Consider the following 20,335-nt stretch of genomic DNA (forward strand, 5'->3'; position numbering starts at 1 on the left):
TGGCAGCCCCCTTACCCCACCCCACAGACCTGCACAGGGGTTGCAGCCTTAAAACCCGCAAGGGTGACATGGCCACTGCCTCCAGCCCCACGGCATCCCTTCCCTCAGACATTCCCCATCATGGTCATGCCTGCGGTCGTCAGGCCCTGTGTTGAGCAGTGACACCGGATCCCTGCCACACGGCTCCCCACTGCTGGGGGGACATCCTGGGTGTCAGGAACATCTGAATCTCCTGTCTGCAGTGGGGAAACCCACGTCCAGGGCACTGGATGTCCCCAAGAATACACACAGATGTCGACAACCCCTCTCCACAGCCCAACTCCCTCTGTACCCCACAGGCCTCTCTGAAATCCCTGGTGGGGACACCCACACCCAAGATGTCCTCTCCCTTATCAGCTGGCAGCACTTCACAGCCATCTGCCCCCTCACCACCACCCTCCCACTGAGAACATCCTTTGCACCCCATACACAGTGCCTTCCCCAAGCCCTGGTAGGGCCCTCAGGACGGGGTGCCCGCTGCTCAATCCCCACACAGTGGGACACCATCCAGAATCTGGATACCCCCTCCCAAACCCTCGTCACCAGACCTCCCCAGAACTGAGCTACCCCTTCCTCAATAACCCACCCCCACAATGAGGACACACCAAACCCTTCCCCAACCCCTACCACTGGGGACCGTCCAGACCCTGGGCACCCCTTCCTCAATCCCAGCCAGACCTGGAGATCCACCCCTCCCTAACCCCCGCGGTGAGGACCCCCAAACTCCCTTCCCAACCCTTACGACTGGGGACACCCAGAAGGCGAGTAGCCTCCCACCACCCCCTGGGACCGCTGCACCCCTCTCCAACCACCCCATCCCACTAGTGCGTGTCCTTCTGTGGTGTGGGGGTGTCCGTGTCGTGTCCCCCCCCTCCCCACCGTCGCGGTGCCGCCCATCCCCGTGCCGTCCGGCCGGGCGGGGAGTGGCGGCTGAGAGCGCTTGGCCGGCCCGGGGCGGTACCGCCCGGGGGAGGGCGCAGGCTGCGGGGAGGGGGCGCGGCGGGGCGCAGGAGCCGCGGGCGGCGGCCGGGGCGGAGGAGCCAGCGCGGCCCATGGCTCCGCGGCTGCTGCTGCTGCTGCTGCCGCTCCCGCTGCTGCTGCTGCTGCCGGCCGTGCCGCGGGTCCCGGCAGCGGCGGCGGCGGCGGGAGGGGGCCGGCGTGCGGCGACCCCCGACGGGACGGTCGCCAACTTGACGGTGGCGGTGGTCCTGCCGGAGCGCAACGTGAGCTACGCGTGGGCTTGGCCGCGCGTGGGGCCGGCGCTGAGCCTGGCGCTGGAAGCGCTGGAGCGGGGCGAGCCGCCGCTGCTGCCGCGGCCCTTCTCCGTGCGCGTCGAGTTCATGAGCTCGGAGCTGGAAGGCGCCTGCTCCGAGTACGTGGCACCGCTCAACGCCGTGGACCTGAAGCTCTACCACGACCCCGACGTCCTTTTCGGGCCGGGCTGCGTCTACCCGGCCGCTTCCGTGGGGCGCTTCGCCTCGCACTGGCGGCTGCCGCTCATCACCGGCGGGGCGGTGGCGGCCGGCTTCAGCCGCAAACGGGAGCACTACAGCACGACGGTGCGGACCGGGCCCTCGGCCCCGAAGCTCGGCGCCTTCGTCTCCCACCTCCACGCTCACTTCAACTGGAGCGCCCGCGCCGTCCTCCTCTACGTGGACCGCAAGACCGACGACCGGCCCTACTACTTCACCGTCGAGGGGGTCTACCAGGAGCTGCAGGACGGCAGCAACCTCACCGTGCGCCATCACATCTACTCCCCCGACGAGGGCGGCCCCGACACCGCCGTGCACTTCATCAAGGCCAACGGGCGCGGTGAGCGGGGCGGCGTGGCGCGGGGTGGCAGCGGGGTGGGGACACACACACACACACGGGGCAGCTTGACCCCGTGTGGGACAGGGCTCAGCGCCCTGAGGAGGGAGGGGGAGCGGAGGGGGGCTCCCCGCGGGGGAACCGCGCGGGGCTCGGGGAGGGGGGAGGAAGCAAAATCCTCCGTGGGGCGCAGCGAGGGGGGCGAGGGGGCGGTGGGATCTACGCGGGGCACAGCGAGGGGGACGGGGGAGGCGTGGAGCCCGTGTGGGGAGAAGTGGGGGAATGAGGGTGCTGTGTGACGCACATAGGGCACAGCGAGGGGTTGGGGGTGCGGTGGGACCTGTCTGGGGCACGGCGAGGGGACAGAGATGCAGTGGGGCACATGAAGGGCACTGTGAGGGGCCAGGATCGCAGTAGGACCCATGTGGGACAAAGCAAGGTTTTGGGGGGCAGTAAGACCTGTCTGAGGGGCTGGCAAGGGTTTAGGGGGGCCACTGAGATCCGCGTGGGGCACAGCAGAGGGACTGGGACACAGTGGGATCCTTGTAGGGCGCAGCAACGGACCAAGAAGACAGTGGCACCTTTGTGGGATACCATGAGGCTCCAAGGACGCGATGGGACCCATGTGGGGCACAGCGAGGGGCCATGGGCATGGTGGGACTTGTATGGGGCAGGAGGAGGGGAGAGAAAAGTGGGTTGCACATAGGGCACAGTCAAGGATGGGGGGCATTTGGTTGCAGTGGGGCTGGGGGAGCAGTGGGACCAGTAACGGGGAGGTGGGTGCAGAGGGGACAAGGCAAGACCCAGGACCCCTAGGCCACCCCAATGGGTGTGGTGGGTCCAGGGGGGTTACAGGGTAGGACAGGGGTACCATAGGGTCTCCCTCCCTGCCCCCCAGCCCCATCATCCTGTGCCAGGGGAGAGCCAAAGTGGATCCTTACCTCAGTGGGTGCTGGGCCGCCCCACCCTCTGTGTTAGTGAGGTCAGGGTGTCCCCAGTGGCAGGCAGGACCCAGCCACCTCCTCAGAGGCTGAAGGTGACGGTGTGGACGTGGCTGTCTGGAGGGCAGTGCCAGCTGTGGTTACGTGCCCAGAGCTGCCTGGTGCTGGCATGCCAAGGTGGCCATGCCATGCTGGGGCAGAACCCCCCAGCCTGGCACCTGGGTGCCTGCCCTGGGCTGTGCCTGTCCCCGTTGCACCCCAGGGACGGAGCTGGGGATGGCCCCACCCTGCTGATGGAGGGATAAATCAATTTGGTGCCTCGTGAGTGCCCCAGGAGAGAGGCTATATCAGGAGCAGGAGGAAATGGAGGGGCTTATGGAGGCAGCTGGAGAGTGAGGGCAGCCTGGTGCTCTTTCATTATTGATGAGCAGAGTGTATCGATCCCAGAGCCAGCCGCTCCATGATGCTTCTTAATGGATCCTGAGATGCTGTGTCATTAAGAAGGACATCGAGCTGGGACGAGTGGAGCCAGATGGGTAGCAGGAGATGTGGCTGAGGCTGCATGGGACCAGGCTGGGGGCACACAGCTGGGGCACTTTGGGGTGCTGGACCAGATTCCCCTGGTACTGAGCCCAGTGGGGATGGGTCTACGGGGCTGGGCACCCTATGGTGGGCTGTTGGAGATGAGCAGATTTTGGCTGCCCCTCCCATTTTCCTGACTGAGGAGCTGAAGATGGAGCCTCCCTGTGTGCGCCATGGGGTGTAGAGCTTCTCATGGGACGGGGGAAAGGATAAATGGCTGAAACCAGCAATTCCTATCAACGTCTCCAGCTTGGTACCATAAATGACCCCAGAGGGAATTGGGATGTGTCCCCCCTGGTGCAGGCCAAGGGGTCTTGGCTGCTGAGGGCTGGGGGAAGATACCAGGCATGAGCAGAGACCTGGGAGCCCTCTGAGCCACAGTGTGGGGAGTTCTGGGCACCTCTGGCGACAGCCCAGAGGCAGGGGCAGGGTGTGGGGCTGAACGTGTGACCCCACGGGTACGGGTGCTCAGGGCTGCGATGTTGTTGATAGGGGCTTTCCTAACCTGGAGGTGTGGGGCAGGGATTGGGGACCCTGCCAGGCTGTCCCAGGGGTGATCCCCCCTGTGTACCATGGCACAGAGAGGGAAGCAGGAGCTTTGTCCGCAGCCACATACACGTCCATGCCCTGCAATGACACCACATGTCATCCCTCTTGGTGTCACCTTGCTTCTCCCATGTGCAGGGCAGGAGTTTGGTAAAGCTTTCCTGGGGGAAGCCGCTTTCCTGCCCCGCTCTGTGCCCCCAAAGCTGCTGATGTCCAACGGGCACAGGGATGTGAGTCCTGTGTATGGCTGCCTTGCACTTCCCATTGCCCTTCTCAACGGTGCCTGGGAGACGTGCGGGGCCCCACGTCTCTCCTGCCACTTGCAAAAGCGCTGATATAATTAGAGCTGTGGTTGAGAGAATTATTGGAGCATCTGCCTCCAAAGCCCAGGTCCCCTGCCTGGAAAGATGGCTGGATGCTGCTGCCAGAAGGGGAGTGCATTTGGTCCTCATCTCCACAATCCCCTTGGGCGAGGGGCAGCTGCTTGGCTGGGGTGAGGGTCTCTGTGCTGCAGTGCCCTGTGCTGGTGAGGCTGGTTGAAACCAGGATCTGCTGCCCCAAACGGGGATCTGCCCTCACTTTAGGGTTATTTTCCATCATGTGGAGGTCAGATGATGTCCTGCCATGGTGTCTGCACACTTGGGGTCCTGCCTGTCCCGGGGGACTGTGGGCTCTGCCTCCTGCATTACAGGCACCCTTTAAATAGTACATGGATGCATCCACCCCAGCCTTGCAAGATCCCATCCCCCTTATCCTGGGTGGTGCTGGGACTGCCTTCGGCCATTAGCTGACCTCTGAGAGGGTGGGGGGTGTGTGAGGAGGCAGGGGTGCTGCTGGCCAGGCAGGAGGCTCCCAGCTGGAGGCAGCTTCCAGCGTCATGGAGAGCCCTGAGTGTTGACCCTTCCCTTCTGCATGGCTCCTGCAACCTGTCCCCAGGGAGCCATCCAGGCGCCATCCATCTCCTTGCTGAGTGGCCTTTGACCAGGCAGGCTTTTGCTGCTGACGCTCTGGGGGCCGGCTGCTCGGGGTGTCCTACCATCTGCCACCAGCTGTTGTGGCTCCCCAGCCTCTGCGGTGCCACAGGCTCTTTTCCTGATGCCTGCGAGGGGATTGGGGGGGCCAGGGGGCTGTGTCCCTTGCTGTGCCCCCATCGGGAGACCCTCAGCTTCTGCATGCTGGGGAGATGTTGAACTGCCTATCCTGGCCAAGAAATTCGGGAGTCAGCCCATTTCTGGGCGCAGGACTAGAGAAGCAGGGGGGGCAGAGTGCTCATGTGAGGTATTGCAGCACTCAGAGGGAAACCATTTCATACCCTGAAACGGGCTTTTGCTCAGGCGCAGCCCGAGCTGCTGCGCTCTCCCTCTCCCCTGTGCCGGGGAGCAGCTCTCCACGTCCCTGTGGGCTTCCTGTGCTGGCTGGGATGGGTTTCTTCTCCCCACCACGGGCTGCCTCACTGCCCATATGTGTGACCACGGTGTGACCGGGTGGCCGGCAGCAGCAGGGACCCCATCGTGGGGCACGGGCCTTCATCGCCCTCCCCAGCCCTTCCTGCGCTCCCGATTTGGGCCGGGGCACGGGGCCTCAAGCAGAAGGGCTGTGTGCTGGGGCCAGAGCCTGAGCGTGACATTCCTCCGGCACCCGCCGCCTCCTCCGTTGCTCAATCCTGGGTTCCCAGCCAGGCTGGCTGGAGCGGGGGCCCTGGTTTTCCGGGGGGAGGGAGGAGGCGGTGGCAGGATCCTCCATGAGGGCGAGGAGGGCCCCTGCTCGGGGGGGTTTCAGACTCTCTCGGGTGTCTGTCCCCACGGCCCGCGGTGCCCCGTGCCAGCCCCACACCGCCCCTGTGCAGCGCCTGGGTGGGCGTCCCACTGGGGCTGCCCAAGCCCCCAGCGGTGGGGGGGGGGGTGCGGGGCGGCCGGCTGGGGCCCAGGCACCCCCTTGCTGAGTGGGTCGCAGCAGCGAGATGCTCTGTTTCCAATTAGCGCCGGCGGCCGCAGAAGGTGCTGGAATCCGGGAACCTGCACATTCCTGCCACACGGCCGGCAGGCCACGAACCCAAACATGGGTTTGTCCCGTTCCCCAGCCCGCCTTCCCCAGGGGCCTCCGGCGCACAGCCCCGACGCCTCTCCCGGCCCCATGGCCCTCTGGCTGGGGCTGGCGGGAAGCAGCTGGGGAGCTGATGCTGGGGGGAGATGCGGCTTTGGCTGGAGGAGCGTGTGCGTGGGTGCTGGAGCGGAGCCTGTGGGTCTGCGTGTGGGGTGCCTGCTCCATAATTTGGAGCAAAGGGTCCCCTGTTGTCTTTTTAGCCCCTTCAGCCCTTTGTGGCTGATGGTGTAAGAGTGGGTCAGGGCCAGTGAGGTGGGGGGACCAGGCAGGCTCTGTGGCTGTGGGGCACGTGGCACGAGCTGAGCTCTACCCCATCCGCCTGCTCCATCCGCTGCTTCCAGCAGGCACCAAGCACAACCCGGGAGCTGCTGTACCCCATCGCTCTGAGGGACAGCATCCTCCCCCACTCCTGTCCGGGGTGCCCAGGGGTGGGGTGGCATTGCCCCCCTGACGCCCCGTGTCTCTCTGGCAGTGGTGTATCTCTGCGGGCCGCCGGAGATGCTGCGGCAGATCATGCAGCTGGCGCAGAGGGAGAACCTCACCAATGGCGACTACGTCTTCTTCTACCTGGACGTCTTTGGGGAGAGCCTGCGGGGTGACTCTGCCCGTGACCCCTTCAAGCCCTGGCAGCAGAGCCCAGGCCAGGACTCGGGGCTGCGTGAGGCTTTCCAGGTGAGCTCTGCTCGCCTGCCTGGGGACAGGGACGGGGACTTCCCCAGCCTGGCCCCCATGCATAAAGTGGGGTGCTGTGCTCCTTTGCAGATGGTGCTGGTGATCACCTACTACGAGCCCCAAAACCCTGAGTACCAGCACTTCCAAACCCAACTCATCATGCGAGCCAAGCAGAAATTTGGGGTGCAGCTCAACTACTCCTTGGTGAGCAAGTCACCCCACGTGGTGGGGCGGTGAGGACCCTGCCTGTGGGGCTGTGGCACCTCACCACAGGGTGAGGATGCTGCCTTGGGTGATGCCAGAGGGGCCGTCCCTGGTGGCAGCAGTGGCCATCCTCATGGGGTGAGGACCTGACCTCAGAGTGGAGCTCTGGGGCCGTGGGTGTGAGTGTCACCATGGCATGGGGCTGTGGGTGGGTGCATGGTCCTGGAGTGAGGGTCTTGTGGTGGGGGTACCCCCGTGCACCTGGCCACAGGTGTGCTGAGCCCCCCCCCCACCACTGGCAGATGAATCTGGTGGCGGGGTGTTTCTACGATGGGATGCTGCTGTACGCCATGGTGCTGAACGAGACCCTGCAGGAAGGTGGCTCCAAGAAAAACGCCACCCACATCATTGAGAAGATGCGGGACCGCAAGTTCCAGGGTAAGGATAGGGGTGGGGTGGCTGGGATGGGTGTGCCACGGGGATGTTGGGACCTGCTCCTCATCCAGTCTGGGTCTCCCCGCAGGGGTGACAGGGCTGGTGAGCATGGACAGCAACAACGACCGGGAAACCGACTTCAACCTGTGGGCCATGGCTGACCCTGAGAGCGGGCAGTATGAGGTGGGAGCCAGCTCTGGGATCCTACTGGCATCTGGGGCTGGGGGGTGGGATGAGGGGCTGGGGGGGGCCTCAGCTCTCTCTGCTGTAGGTGGTGGGACACTACTCAGGTGTGGAGAAGCAGATCCACTGGCTGGGACGACCCATCCCCTGGGTGAAAGGTGCCCCTCCCTTGGACAACCCACCCTGTGTCTTTGACGTGGATGACCCCTCCTGCGATAAAAGTGGGTGTACTGGGTCCCCATGTCCCTTGGTCCCCAGCACCCTTCCCTGTGGGTGCATGGTAACCCGGTACCTGTGGCCAGCTAGGCCATGCTGACACCCTCTGCCTCCTGCAGCCCCCCTCTCCATGCTGGCCATCGTGGCTTTGGGCACTGGCCTCACCTTCGTCATGTTTGGCATCTCCAGCTTCCTCATTTTCAGGTCAGTTGGGACCCAGGGAGCCTCTGCCTGGGCAACCGGGTACCTCTCAGTCTGGTGGGGGGGTGCAATTAGGGTGCGGGGACGTGGGGCCTGACCCAGTGTTCCCCCCCAGGAAGCTGATGCTGGAGAAGGAGCTCGCCAGCATGCTCTGGAGGATACGCTGGGACGAGCTGCAATTTGGGAGCCCTGAGCGGTACCACAAGACAGCAGGCAGCCGTCTCACCTTGTCTCTGGTGAGAGCTGCCAGCCCTGGGGCACCACATTCCTCCCACCCCTGTCCCCACACTGTCACCCCTCCCTGCATGACACTCCACCCAGCTGATCTCCTGCGTGCTCTTCCATCCCCTACAGAGCCACAACCCCATCACATCCGTCCCCTACAGAACTCTTCCCCCCTCCACATCCCTCCATCCCCAACACAGCCACACTTCATCCGTCTCCAGTGTGACTTTCCATCCCCTGCAGAGCCACTCTTGATCCATGTGATAAACAGCCCTGGATCCCCTAGAGAGCATCACTCCACATCAAGCCCCCACAAGGCCACCCATCCCCTACATGGCCACACCTCATCTACCCCCTACGCCCCCTGTATCCCCTGCAGCACACCATCCCTCACCCTACAGCCATCGCCCTCCCTACAGACCCCACAGAGCTTGTGCTGGCCATTCAGATCTTGTCCTGCACCATCCCCTGCACTCCCCTGCGTGTCCTTGCTCTGCTCCATTGATGCCTGTCACCCCCTGCCCCGGGGTCCCCATTTATAACCTCCTCCTCCCCTGCAGCGCGGGTCCAGCTACGGCTCCCTGATGACCACCCACGGCAAGTACCAGATCTTTGCCAACACCGGCCACTTCAAGGTGGGGAGCCGAGCCCTCCCCCTGAAACCCCCCAGCCCTGCTGGAGTGCTCCTTTGTGTCTGCATCCCCACCCTGCTGGGTGGAGCTGACCTCCTCCCCTTCCCTGGCACCCCAGGGCAACGTGGTGGCCATCAAGCACATCAATAAGAAACGCATCGAGCTGACGCGGCAGGTGCTCTTCGAGCTGAAACATGTAGGTTTGGGTTCCAGGCTCGGATGGGCAACCCTGCTTGGGGGCAGTGCTGAGGGCTGGTGGGAGCAGCAGCGCATCCCCCGTGACCTCAAGCCCTGCTTCCACCTCTAGATGCGGGACATCCAGTTCAACCACCTGACCCGCTTCATTGGGGCGTGCATTGACCCCCCTAACATCTGCATTGTCACCGAGTACTGCCCACGGGGCAGCCTGCAGGTAGGGGGGCTTTGGGGTGCTGTGGGGTGACATTTAGACAGTCCTGGTGACCTGGGTGGGCTGGGCATTGAGGACAGGGCTGTAGATGCTGGTGACCACCCAAGCCCCACAACACTCACAGCTGAGCTGCCCATGAGGCATGGGAGGCGGGTACAAGGGGAGGGGGTGGGTGCCGCAGCTGAGCCCGCAGCTGGGGGCTTGGTGAGGCTCGTGCTGATGCCACCACCCCCCCGGGTGTTTGGTGGGGTCCCCTCAATGTGCTGCCCCAGGACGTCCTGGAGAACGAGAGCATCAACCTGGACTGGATGTTTCGCTACTCCCTCATCAACGACATCGTCAAGGTACCCAAACGAGGGGCACAAGGGGCTGGGGAGGGTACCTGAGGGGCACCAGCTTCACTCTGTCCATCTGTCCCAGGGAATGGCCTTCCTGCACAACAGCATCATCGGCCACCATGGCAGTCTCAAGTCATCCAACTGCGTGGTGGACAGCCGCTTCGTGCTGAAGATCACTGACTACGGGCTGGCCAGCTTCCGCTCGCCCTGCGACGGCGAGGACACGCACGCCCTCTATGCCAGTGAGTGCCTGCTCAGCGGGCCTGGGGGGCATGAGGTAGCCCTTCCTCACCCCCCTCCATGGCTGTTTCCCTCCAGAGAAGCTGTGGACAGCTCCAGAGCTGCTGCAGAAGGGGCGCCTGCCCACACCAGGCATGCAGAAAGCCGATGTCTACAGCTTCGGCATCATCGTGCAGGAGGTGGCTCTGCGCAATGGCCCCTTCTACATTGAGGGCATGGACCTGAGCCCCAAAGGTGAGGGTGGGGGGCAGGTCTGGGGTGGTTCCCTGCCTGCTGGGGATGTCCAGCACCCACCCTTGGCCCAACCCCCACCCCGGCAGAGATCGTGCAGAAGGTGAGGAACAGCCAGAAGCCCTTCTTCCGCCCCTCCATCGACATCGGGCTGCACAGCGAGGAGCTGGCGGTGCTGATGGAGCGCTGCTGGGCACAGGAGCCCGCCGAGCGCCCTGACTTCAGCCAGATCAAGATCTTCATCCGTAGATTCAACAAGTGAGTGGCATGCGAGTGGGGAGGGCAGCCCTGGGCAGGGACAGCCGTGGCGAGGGGTCTGGTTGAGGGGGCATCTCTGCCAGCGGTGCCAGCTGCCTGTGCCCTGGCAGGGAGGGCAGCACCAGCATCCTGGACAACCTGCTGTCGCGGATGGAGCAGTATGCCAACAACCTGGAGAAGCTGGTGGAGGAGCGGACACAAGCCTACCTGGAGGAGAAGCGCAAGGCAGAAAACCTCCTCTACCAGATCCTGCCCCAGTGAGTTGGGAGCGTGTGGGGTGGGAGTTGGCACAGGGTCAGCAGGCACTCACTGCTGTGTAAGCATGAGTCCCTTGCCTGCTCTCTGTACCTGTGGAGGGTGAGAGATGCAGGGGGAGCAGAGAGTTTGAGGTTGGAGCTCACCACCATTCCCCCTGTCCTTAACAGCTCTGTGGCGGAGCAGCTGAAGCGCGGGGAGACAGTGAGGGCTGAGGCTTTTGACAGTGTCACCATCTACTTCAGTGACATCGTGGGTTTCACTGCTCTCTCAGCAGAGAGCACCCCCATGCAGGTGAGAACAGGGCTTAGGGGGGGGTAGCCCCCTCGCAGGGCTGGTGGGGTGGGGTGGGCTCATGCCCTGACACTGCTATCCCTGAGGCTGGGGGAGATGTGCCCACCCCCAGCCCCACACCGAATCCTTGCTCCACCCAGGTGGTGACGCTGCTGAACGATCTCTACACGTGCTTTGATGCCATCATCGACAACTTTGACGTCTACAAGGTGAGGGGGGGTGGGTGGCAGGCGTGTGAGCAAGCCCAGGCTCCCAAAGAGAGTGGGTCAGCGAGGATCCTGGGGTTTACCTGCTCCCCTTGACCCCGCAGGTGGAGACTATTGGGGATGCCTACATGGTGGTGTCGGGGCTGCCGGTGCGCAACGGGAAGCTGCACGCCCGTGAGATCGTCCGCATGGCCCTGGCCCTGCTGGAGGCTGTCAAAACCTTCAAGATCCGTCACCGGCCCAACGACCAGCTCTGCCTGCGCATCGGCGTGCACACCGGTGAGCCCTGCCCTGCATGCCACCATGGCTGGGGGGGTGGGGGGGAAGGGGGGTGCTTGCCCACTCGCCCTGCAGCACCCCCGGCATCTCTCTGCCTGCAGGCCCTGTATGTGCTGGAGTGGTTGGTCTGAAGATGCCGCGGTACTGCCTGTTCGGGGACACGGTGAACACCGCATCCCGCATGGAGTCCAACGGCCAGGGTGAGCCATGGGGCTGGCAGCCGACCCCCGGTGCTATGGGTCGTGCCCCACTCCTGGATGCAGCCCTATATACCCCTTTTCCCTCTCTGTGCCACCCCAGCCCTGAAGATCCACGTCTCGTCCACCACCAAGGAAGTGCTGGATGAGTTTGGCTGCTTCGATCTGGAGCTGCGTGGGGATGTGGAGATGAAGGTGAGGGTGTGGGGACCTCGGTGGCGTGCCACCCCCTTCCTGCCCAGGGGTGTGTGGTGGGTGGTTGGGTCAGGGCTGGGACCTCTTGTCTCGGTGCTGGGAACGGCACCCAAGGAGCAGTGCCGGGGAACAGGGAGGGTCTCACCAACCCCCTCTGCCCCCCCCCCCCCAGGGCAAGGGGAAGATGCGGACGTACTGGCTGCTGGGTGAGAGGAAAGACCCCAAAGTTATATGAGCCTGATGACAGTGGTGGAGCCCCCAACCCTGATGGGGGCCGCCATGCTTCCCAGTGCCTGGACCCCCAGGATGCAACCGGGCACCCCTCCCCCGTTACCGCAGCCCCCACCAACACCACAGCCTCCCTGCTTCAGCAGGGCTCAGGCACAGGGGGGGGTCAGCGGCCATAGCACCACCTGCCCCCCTCCATCGGCACCAGCAAAGCCCACCTCCCCCACCCCCAGCCTCTGCTGAAGTGGGGGAACTGGCCCCGATCCAGCCCAGGGGACCCTGTAACTCCCCTCTCTGGGGTCCTGCTGCCCCTGCCCTCTTCCCCTGTGGCTCAGCTGGCTCTGAGCTGTTCCCAGGGCCTGGCTGCCCCGCAGGGCACTTTGCTGTCTCTTTTCATACCTGGCCCCTGGCAGAAGTGCCCAAGTCACCCCCCTCCCCGGGGGAGGAAATGGGGGCTCCTGCTGGGACTGACCCCTTGGCCAGGGCAGGCTTCAATGCCGCGGCTCCCCCCCCTCCCCAGTCTCCCACTCCCCTGTATATAGCCCCAACTGGGTCATGTAAATACCCCTCCCTACCCCGGGTGTAAATATAGGAGTCGCTGCAAACTTATTTTGTTGAAATACAAACTTCCCCAAACCCCTCTGTCCCCCAGCCTCTGCTTCACTCTGCCCCACAGCGGCGAGCGGGGTGGGGGGAGCTGGTGGGATCCCAACCCGGAGCTCAGCCTGAGCTGGGGACAGCTGCCTGGAGCATCGGATGGCACCATATCCCAGAGGTCTGGCCACAGCCTGGGGTGTAGGTCTGGAGACCCAGTGCAGGGTGACTGTCCCAGGGGCTGGCCGCAGGTTGGGGTGCGGGTCTGGGGAGCCAGAGCAGGGGAGCTGTGGCTGTGCTGGGTTTGCTTTGGCACAAGGGCTGTGATATGTTCCTCTGAGCTCCTGCTCTGGCCTCGCTGCCACCATCCCTTACTGGAACCCACCTGTGCCTGGGGACGGGAGCTGCCTGTCACTTGCTGCGGGCACTGGGAGAAGGCACATCCCAGGGAGTGGAGCTGTGTCAGGGGCTCTCTCTCCATGCCCAAGGAGGGAGGCCTGGGGCCATAGCATGATTTGGGACAGCAGTGACTTGCAGAGGGACTGTAAGGGGTCCCCACACCTCCGCCAGATGGCCCCATGGGGAGTGGGATGCTGGGGACATGGTGCAACCCCTCAAAACACGCAGCCTGAGGACAGCCCCGGGGTGACAAGGACACTGGGACCACCTGTGCCCCACTGTTTTTTATTGCTTGTGGGGCCAGAGCCGCCTGCCCGGGGAGGCACAGGGTGGGGGCTGCTCCAGGGACTCGGTGATGGGAGTGGAGAAGGCAGCATTCCTTCGAAACGCACTGTCCCCTCTGCTGTTGCTGGTGGCACCCTGTATGGGAGGGAAGCGGAGAGGTCCCCATCAGAAGCCAAGCCCCCCAGGTGCCTTTAGGGCAAGGTGCCAGGGGGGGCTTACCAGCAGCCCACGGGCTTGCTCCAGCCAGAAGCTGCAGGGCTGGTCCGTGCAGTAGTTGTGAGGCTGCCAGTAGAAGTAACGTGACATGGGCAGGAGGAACTGTGTGCCCAGGGAGGGGTGGGACACAGGAGCTGTGTGGGGCTGCCACAGACTGGGAGAGGATGCCCCATGCCAGTACCTGGCTGGTGGGCAGCGGTGTGGACTGGTAGCCCCCAGCACAGTAGTCCTGGTGTGTGGTGGAGACAGACTCCATGGGCACACGGCGTGGATGGATCTCCTCCAGCATCTCCTCCCTGCCAGCAGAGCAGAGCAGACCCTGTACCCCTCAGCTCTGGGGTACCCCCTGCCCTGGGCAGGCACCCGCTGCAGGGTCTCCTCCTCTGGGGCATCATTCTGGGGGTGGGTGGCACATGGGGGTGTGGGCTTGCCTGTATTTCTGGTAGAGCATGGACTCCAGCATGGCTTTCCGCTGTCCTACAAAGGGAAAGGTGCCATCAGCCCCTCAGCTGGGATGGGGATCTCCCCCATTACTGCCTATTTGGGGGTGCACATGGCTCGGGGAGAGGGGGGTTCAGCCTCACCTTGCCCCAGCAGATGGACCCTGTGTGGTGGGCGGTAGGCGTCCTTCATGGTGGTGCTGTTGGTGGGGCAGGAGGGGAGCTGGTGGACCAGCAGCCTGTGGTGGCTGTGCTGGTGGATGAAGCCCTCGCTGCCCGGCTCCTGCCCCAGCACAGGGTCCAGGTGGTTCATGGCTCTCTGGGGACAGACAGGAGGGGCTGTAGGACAAGGGCAGGAGTCCACCTTGTAGTGCCCCATGCCCACTCCTGGTTTTTAGGCTTTTGATGGTCGCATGGGTCCCAGAGGATGAGCCACTGTCCCACACCTAAGGCCATGCTACACAGGCAGATGCCCAACGCAAGCCCTGGGAGCAGACCCAGAGGTACAAGCTGAAAAACAGGGGGGACAGTCCTTCCAGCTGTGACCCCAGGAAAGGCAGAGCAGGGGCACTGTGGCTTGGGCAAAGGTGGCCTCTCCTGCCTGCCTGGGGATCAGCTGGCCTCGTACGGCCACCCCACCCCCCAGGCTGCCCCTACAAATGAGCAAGCGATTTTTACAGCATTTGAACAAGCTGTGGGGTCCTCAGGCTGTGGCACAGCTTGGCCTATGTCACCCCCCAGCCCGGATTGCCCAGGCAGGTGCCGGCATCCCCACATCCCTGTGATGGGCCTCGACACTCAGCTCCCACCGCCCCAGCAACGAGCTCCCCCCACTATTGAATTTCATCCCCTTTCCATCCTGCTGGGCTCAAGGTCACTCAGGGAGCTCCAGCTTGGCCAAGGACACCTATTTATAGAGCAGGCTGCCCAGTGGCTGGGGGGGCTGCATGGGATCTGTATGTAGGATGCAGTGGGGTAGCTTTTGAGGGGCTCCCTGGCTGGAGGTTACCTCTTCCTTAGAGTTGTGGATCAAGCAGCTCCCCTCAGGCACCAGTCCGCTGGGCTGCTCTGCTGGAATTTGCAGGGACGTGGGGCATGTTCCCCGTTTTCCAGGGTGGGGTGGCAGCTCGACCCCATTGGGATCATTCCCAGCCCCAGTGGGTGGCTCCACAGTGGACATGGCTGGCAGGACCTCAGCAGGGAGCTCAGCTATGGCTGGTGGCATCTCCTGGGGCATCTGTTCCATGGTTGACATCTCCTGGGACATCTTGGCCCTGGCTGCCAGTGTCTCCTTACGGCACGAGGGCTTCTCCGTGGGGACCTCAGGCAGGAAGACCTCACTGTGGTCCCTGACCACACACGGTGGCCTCTCCCCGACTTGCACGGGAGAAAAGTCACCTGTCAGAGCCATCCTGTGGGTGAGGACACAGTGCCTGAGGCAAATCCTTCCGCTTGCACCTTGCCCACCCTGTCTTCAGCCCCCACCAGCGTGGGCAGGGCCCTGAGGCAAGGGGCTCCGTGTCCCCCACAGCATCACCCGCACCCCGGGACAGGGGACAAGGGACTCCTCTCCTTCTGGAGAGGGTTGAAAGTGCCGTCACCTGCTGGGTCTGCACTCCAGGGGGGTGTCCCCCTCCTAAACTCTCCCCCTCCACCCCGAAACATCCCCGCAGTGTCCCCAGCCCAGGGTCTGCCCGCCAGAGCATGCCCCAGCGCCCCGTGCCCCTCCCCGGGGCTCTCCATGCCCCAGCGCCCCGTGCCCCTCCCCGGGGCTCTCCATGCCCCAGCGCCCCCTCCCCTCCCGGCCGTGACCCCTCCCAGGCCATGCCCCCGTCCCCTCAGTGCTCCCCGGGACCCTGCCCCAAATACCTCCCTCCGGGGTGACCCCATGGGTGCCCGCCCCGCGCCCCCGGCCCGGCCCCACCCTCGCGGGGTCTCGGCCCCCCGCCGCCGCGGCCTCGGCTCCGTGGCGCCCGAGTGGGGCGAAGCGGCTCCGTCTCCATGGAGACGGTAAACACCGCCATCGGCCCGCCCGCGGCCGCCATCTCATTGGCGGCGCCGGGCGCGAGCGCGCCTCCCATTGGCGGAGGGCCTGGGGAGGGGCGGGGCCAGCCCGGGGAGGGGACGAGAGGCGGGAGCGGGGCAAGCGGCCCCGGGGCGGGGGGGGGCGGGGGGCGATGTCGGGGGGGAGGAGATGCTCGGCTTGTCTGCGAGCCGGGGCGCCGGGCGCCTCGCAGCCACCGCTGTCAGGGGCCGGGCCGAGCGCCGGGGCCGGCCAGAGCTCGCAGGGGGAGGCCCCGGGAGGGAGCCGGGTGGGCAGCGTGCCCGGGCAGGGACAGCGCGTCCCAGCTGGGGCAGCGGGAGGGACGTGCCGTGCTCCCGGGGACGCGCTGCTCCCCGTAACTCACCCAGCTGACACCTCTCCCCGGCGATTTGGCCTGGCCCTTCGGCGCGCCCGGCTGCCCCACGGACCCCCGGCCGGCCCGGGATGACGGGTGGGGGGGGGGACACGACACGGGCCTGGCGCCTGGCTGGGCGCAGCCGGTCACCCGCAGGGCGTGGAACGGCTCCCTTCGCCGCCAGCCCTCGCCGGGCCCCCGGCCCCCAGCCCCGCGGAGCCCGGGCAGAAGAAGGGCCCTTTGATAGCGTGCGGCGCAGGGGCTGTTATTCCAGCGCTCTGCGGTGTGCGCCGCCGGGGCCACCGCACGCCCGGCGCTGGGGCCTCTTGTTTGTCCTGGCCGGGGATGCGCCCGGCCCCTCCGGCCTCAGCCGGCCGGGGCCCCCCAGCAGGGACCGCTCCTCCCCCCGGGCGCTCTGCCGAGCGCCAAGCCGGGGCTCCGCCGAGCCCATCTGCTGCGCAGCTGTGAGGAGGAGGCGGAGGGGGACGCGCCCCGGCGCTCGGCCTCAGCGCAGGGTCCCCCCCCCAGTGCTGGGGCCGTGCCACCTCTGCGGGTGGTGGGTGCTTGGGGCCCCGAGGGCTGGGCGCTTGCTGTAAGGGTGCTGGAGGTCCGGGCTGCTGGTTGTGGCCCCCCACGCTCAGCTCCGGGCCCGGGGGTGTTTCCTGAGGTGCACCCGGATCCCCCGATCGTGCTGGGGGGGCAGCGTGGGCAGCACACCCCAGGTTGCACCCCTGCTCTCTCGCCAGACACACGCGGGTTTGGCCCCGAGGCAGCTAAAAGCTGGCAGACACACCAAGGAGACACGAAAGGCAACATGGGACAAGGGACCCTGGCCATGCCACCCCCGGGGAGGACTGTGCATTCGCCATAGGGCAGGCCACTCTTTGGGGTGGCATTATGGGGCACTGCTATGGGGCTGCGCCCTGGCTGCACTAGTATGGGGCAGCAGCCCCTGAGCTGGAACTGGAGCACATCTGGCTGCCGCCCACCAGCTGACACATCCCCCGCCACCCCCCTGCCTGGCTCTTTTGGGAACTTGCCTCATTTATGACAAGTCTCCGGCTGAGGAATGAAAACAGCCCTCAGCCCTGGCCCCCCACCCTGGCCCACCCCATGGGGCCATGACCTCCAGGCTGCTCCAGGACTGACAAAATAAACCTGGCACAGGAAGAGAAGCAATTGCAGGCGTCTGGGCCCCGACCTCGCGTGCCAGCATTCACCCTCCACCCGGCACGTCGTCCCTCGGGGGTGGGGGGGGACGACTACTCTGGGCGAGCCCCGAGGGACGACGCACCAGGGATCTCTGGCCCCGTTTTGGGGTCCACAGCCCTAGGTCAGGGCTGTCACATACTCGAGAGAGGCCCCAGCCTGTGCCGAGGCTCAAGCAGGTCTGGGAGCCAGGAAGCAGCGGCATCCCACATTTCCAAGGTCCATCTGCACCCCAGAACATTCCCCATGGCTGTGCTGTACCGGCTGTGTGTGGGGAAGACGCTGGGCTCTGCCGCAGCCCCACGCTGCTCCCGGGGGGGCCCCCGCCTCCAGCGCCACCGAGCCGGAGGCCGAACAGAGCCGCCATTCTTCCCAGCGGGCTGCGGTTCCCTGCACGGCTGGTGGGGGCCCGGGCGGCCCCGACGGTGGTGCCAGGTGGGACGCGTGCCGCGCCAGCACCGGCCCCCGCCACTAAATATAGCCATGGCGCCCGGCCGCGGCCTGGCGTGCAGCGGGAGCGGGAGGCACGGGGCAGGGAACACGCCGGCGGGCGAGGGAGCGGGGTCTGTGTGTGTGTGTGAACCCCCACGCGTGTGCACACCCCACGTGTTTCGGGCAGCCATAGGTGCTCGAAGGGCCTGCAGAGTGCAGGGGCCTGGTGTGTACAACAGGTTTTCGTGTCCGGGGGTGGGGGGGGTGTGTGACGTGCCATGGGGTGTGCTTCGCACAGTGGCACGTGCCTGAAGCGGAGCGGCCAGCAAGGGGGTGCAGGGGGGTGTGTACGTGTGTGGGGGGCATCCTGCCCGATGCTGCCCTTAGCTCATGGCTGAGGACCACCTGGGAGGTCCCACGGGGCCCTCTGGTGTGGGAAGGCGTAAATGCGCAATTTTAGTGAAATTTGGCTTTTGCATGGCAGAGAAGGGCCAATGCCCAGCATAGGGCCCTGCAGAAACATGCCCAGGGGTGCTAGGGTTGTGTTGGGGTGGTGGGGCTGGGTGGGCAGCCCAGTGCATGTGTGGCGCTGCTGGTGCCCCCAGGACACTCCCCAGCTTGGGGAGACCCTTGCAGCACCTAGACGGTGACACCCCCCCGCCCCAACCCCAGCCCAGCCCCAGGATTGGACTTTGACTTGTGGGATATAGGCACCCCCAAAAATCTCTGGCTCCAATTGGGGGGCTCTAGAGCATCTCCAGCATGGGCAGGCTGGGATGTGGGGAGCCCAGACCCCTCCTCCATGATGCAAGGGTCACCAAGTCCTACTTGTGTCCCCATCCTGAGTCCTGCTGGTGTCCCTACACTGCCACTGCCACCCAAGGGCAGCCCTGCCAAGACTGGACACCCTAACACAGACCCACCAAAGGCACTGCCATGAAGATGCTTTATTGGGGCGGGGGGGTGTGGTGTGTTGGGGAGCACTCAGCCAGGGGGCCAGCCCAGCTGCCGCCCCCCCAGAACGTGGAGGTGCAGGTGGTAGACGGACTGGGCGCCGTGCTTCCCGTCATTGATCACTGCCAGGAGAGGGACAGGGGTCAGGTCACCCCCACACCAGCCCACCCCCCAGGGCCACCATGTGTAGGGGACACCAACTCACCGAGGCGGTAGCCGTCAGCAAGCCCCTCCGTCTGCGCCACGCGTGATGCCACCACCAGCAAGTGGCCCAGGAGCTGCGGGGCAGGGAGGGGGAGACGTAGGGGATGGGATGGACACACGCAGGAGGGTCAGCACCATGTGTGTTGTCCTCCCCCTTCAACATCCCAGGCACCCACCCAAACTCACCTCGGTGTCCTGAGGACCCACCCGGCTGATCCGGGGAATGGGGCGCTTGGGGATCACCAGGAAGTGGACGGGAGCTTGGGGGGCCACGTCACGGAAGACCAGGCACTGCCAGGGCAGGGGGAGGGTGGAACAGGGTGAGCCCCACACCCACGGGTACTGCTCTCCCTGCCCCATCGGGGACGTGCCTCCGCTGCCCTGTTACCTTCTCATCTTCGTAGAGGATGGTGGCAGGCACGCTGCGGGCGATGATCTTGCTGAAGATGGTGGGCTGCTCGCCCGCCTCCTCCGCGGCCGCCGCTGCCCGCCGCGCCTTGCCCACCTCCCCGTCCTGCCCGCCGGCCGCGCAGCGCTGCGGGGGGGGACACAGCGCCTTAGGGCTGGGACACACGGGGACCCTGATCCCCCACCCCGTTGGGTGGGGCAGGGGTACACGGTGGGGGGACATGACATGTGCACACGGGGGTGATGGGGGCGCATGGAGGGGGATTGGGGACGCAACTGGGGGCCAGGGGTCCACATAGGGGGACACACAGGCAGACGGGGGTGATGGGGGCGCATGGGGGGCATGGCGTGCACAGTGGGTAAGGGGTGGGGGGCTGCACATGGGGGTGATTGGGACGCAGTTGGGGGTGGCAGGGGTACGCATGGGGGGGACACGCGCAGACGGGTGCGATGGGGGGAGGCGCATGGGGGGACACGGGGTGCGCGGTGGGTAAGGGTTGTGGGGGGGCGATGCACATGGGGGTGATGGAATGCACGCAGAGGTGCGGGGGGTCACACCATGGGGTGCACGCAGAGGGGGTGACGCCAGTGGGGGCGATGGGAGGGGGCGCCCCCGGGGGTACACGCGGGGGTGGGGACACGCGGGACGGGGCTCACGCCCACCACGGACCTTGCCCGAGGCGCGGGGGGAGCGGCGCAGGGCGAAAGCAACGGCCCGGTGTCCCCCCTCCCCTCCCCTCCCGCCCCGATCCCACCCTCCTCCCCCTCCCTCCCCCCGCCCGCCCCCCCCCGCGCCCACCTGCCCCGCGCGCAGCACGCCCCGCGCCACCCAGCCCCGCGCGAGGCCCCGCGCCAGCACCGCCGCCATGGCCGCCGA

General features: G+C 65.7%; 2 protein-coding genes across 2 annotated transcripts; one reads left to right on the plus strand and one right to left on the minus strand.

Annotated features, from left to right (window-relative positions):
• Positions 1 to 1,091: 1,091 nt before the first annotated feature.
• On the plus strand, positions 1,092 to 12,546 carry NPR2 (natriuretic peptide receptor 2; the record flags this gene model as incomplete). The annotated part of the gene is given in 23 exon segments (XM_084278833.1): positions 1,092 to 1,851; positions 6,493 to 6,692; positions 6,783 to 6,896; positions 7,199 to 7,334; positions 7,420 to 7,514; positions 7,603 to 7,735; positions 7,850 to 7,934; positions 8,047 to 8,167; positions 8,717 to 8,791; positions 8,907 to 8,984; positions 9,096 to 9,200; positions 9,470 to 9,541; positions 9,618 to 9,777; positions 9,854 to 10,009; positions 10,096 to 10,264; positions 10,375 to 10,521; positions 10,690 to 10,813; positions 10,954 to 11,022; positions 11,124 to 11,298; positions 11,374 to 11,375; positions 11,378 to 11,498; positions 11,599 to 11,690; positions 11,863 to 12,546. Coding segments are annotated over 23 exon segments (3,252 nt in total). The 3' UTR covers positions 11,926 to 12,546.
• Positions 12,547 to 18,819: 6,273 nt separating this feature from the next.
• Positions 18,820 to 20,334, minus strand: HINT2 (histidine triad nucleotide binding protein 2). Its single transcript, XM_084278621.1, has 5 exons — positions 20,258 to 20,334; positions 19,439 to 19,585; positions 19,237 to 19,341; positions 19,052 to 19,124; positions 18,820 to 18,968 (listed from the first exon to the last, which is right to left on the minus strand). The coding sequence occupies exons 1-5, from the start codon at positions 20,324 to 20,326 to the stop codon at positions 18,877 to 18,879; spliced, it is 486 nt and encodes a 161-aa protein (XP_084134747.1). The 5' UTR covers positions 20,327 to 20,334; the 3' UTR covers positions 18,820 to 18,876.
• Between the last annotated feature and the right edge of the window lies 1 nt (position 20,335).

Source organism: Gallinula chloropus (genome assembly GCF_964237585.1).
Source record: "Gallinula chloropus genome assembly, chromosome: Z".
Classification (NCBI taxonomy): Eukaryota; Metazoa; Chordata; class Aves; order Gruiformes; family Rallidae; genus Gallinula; species Gallinula chloropus.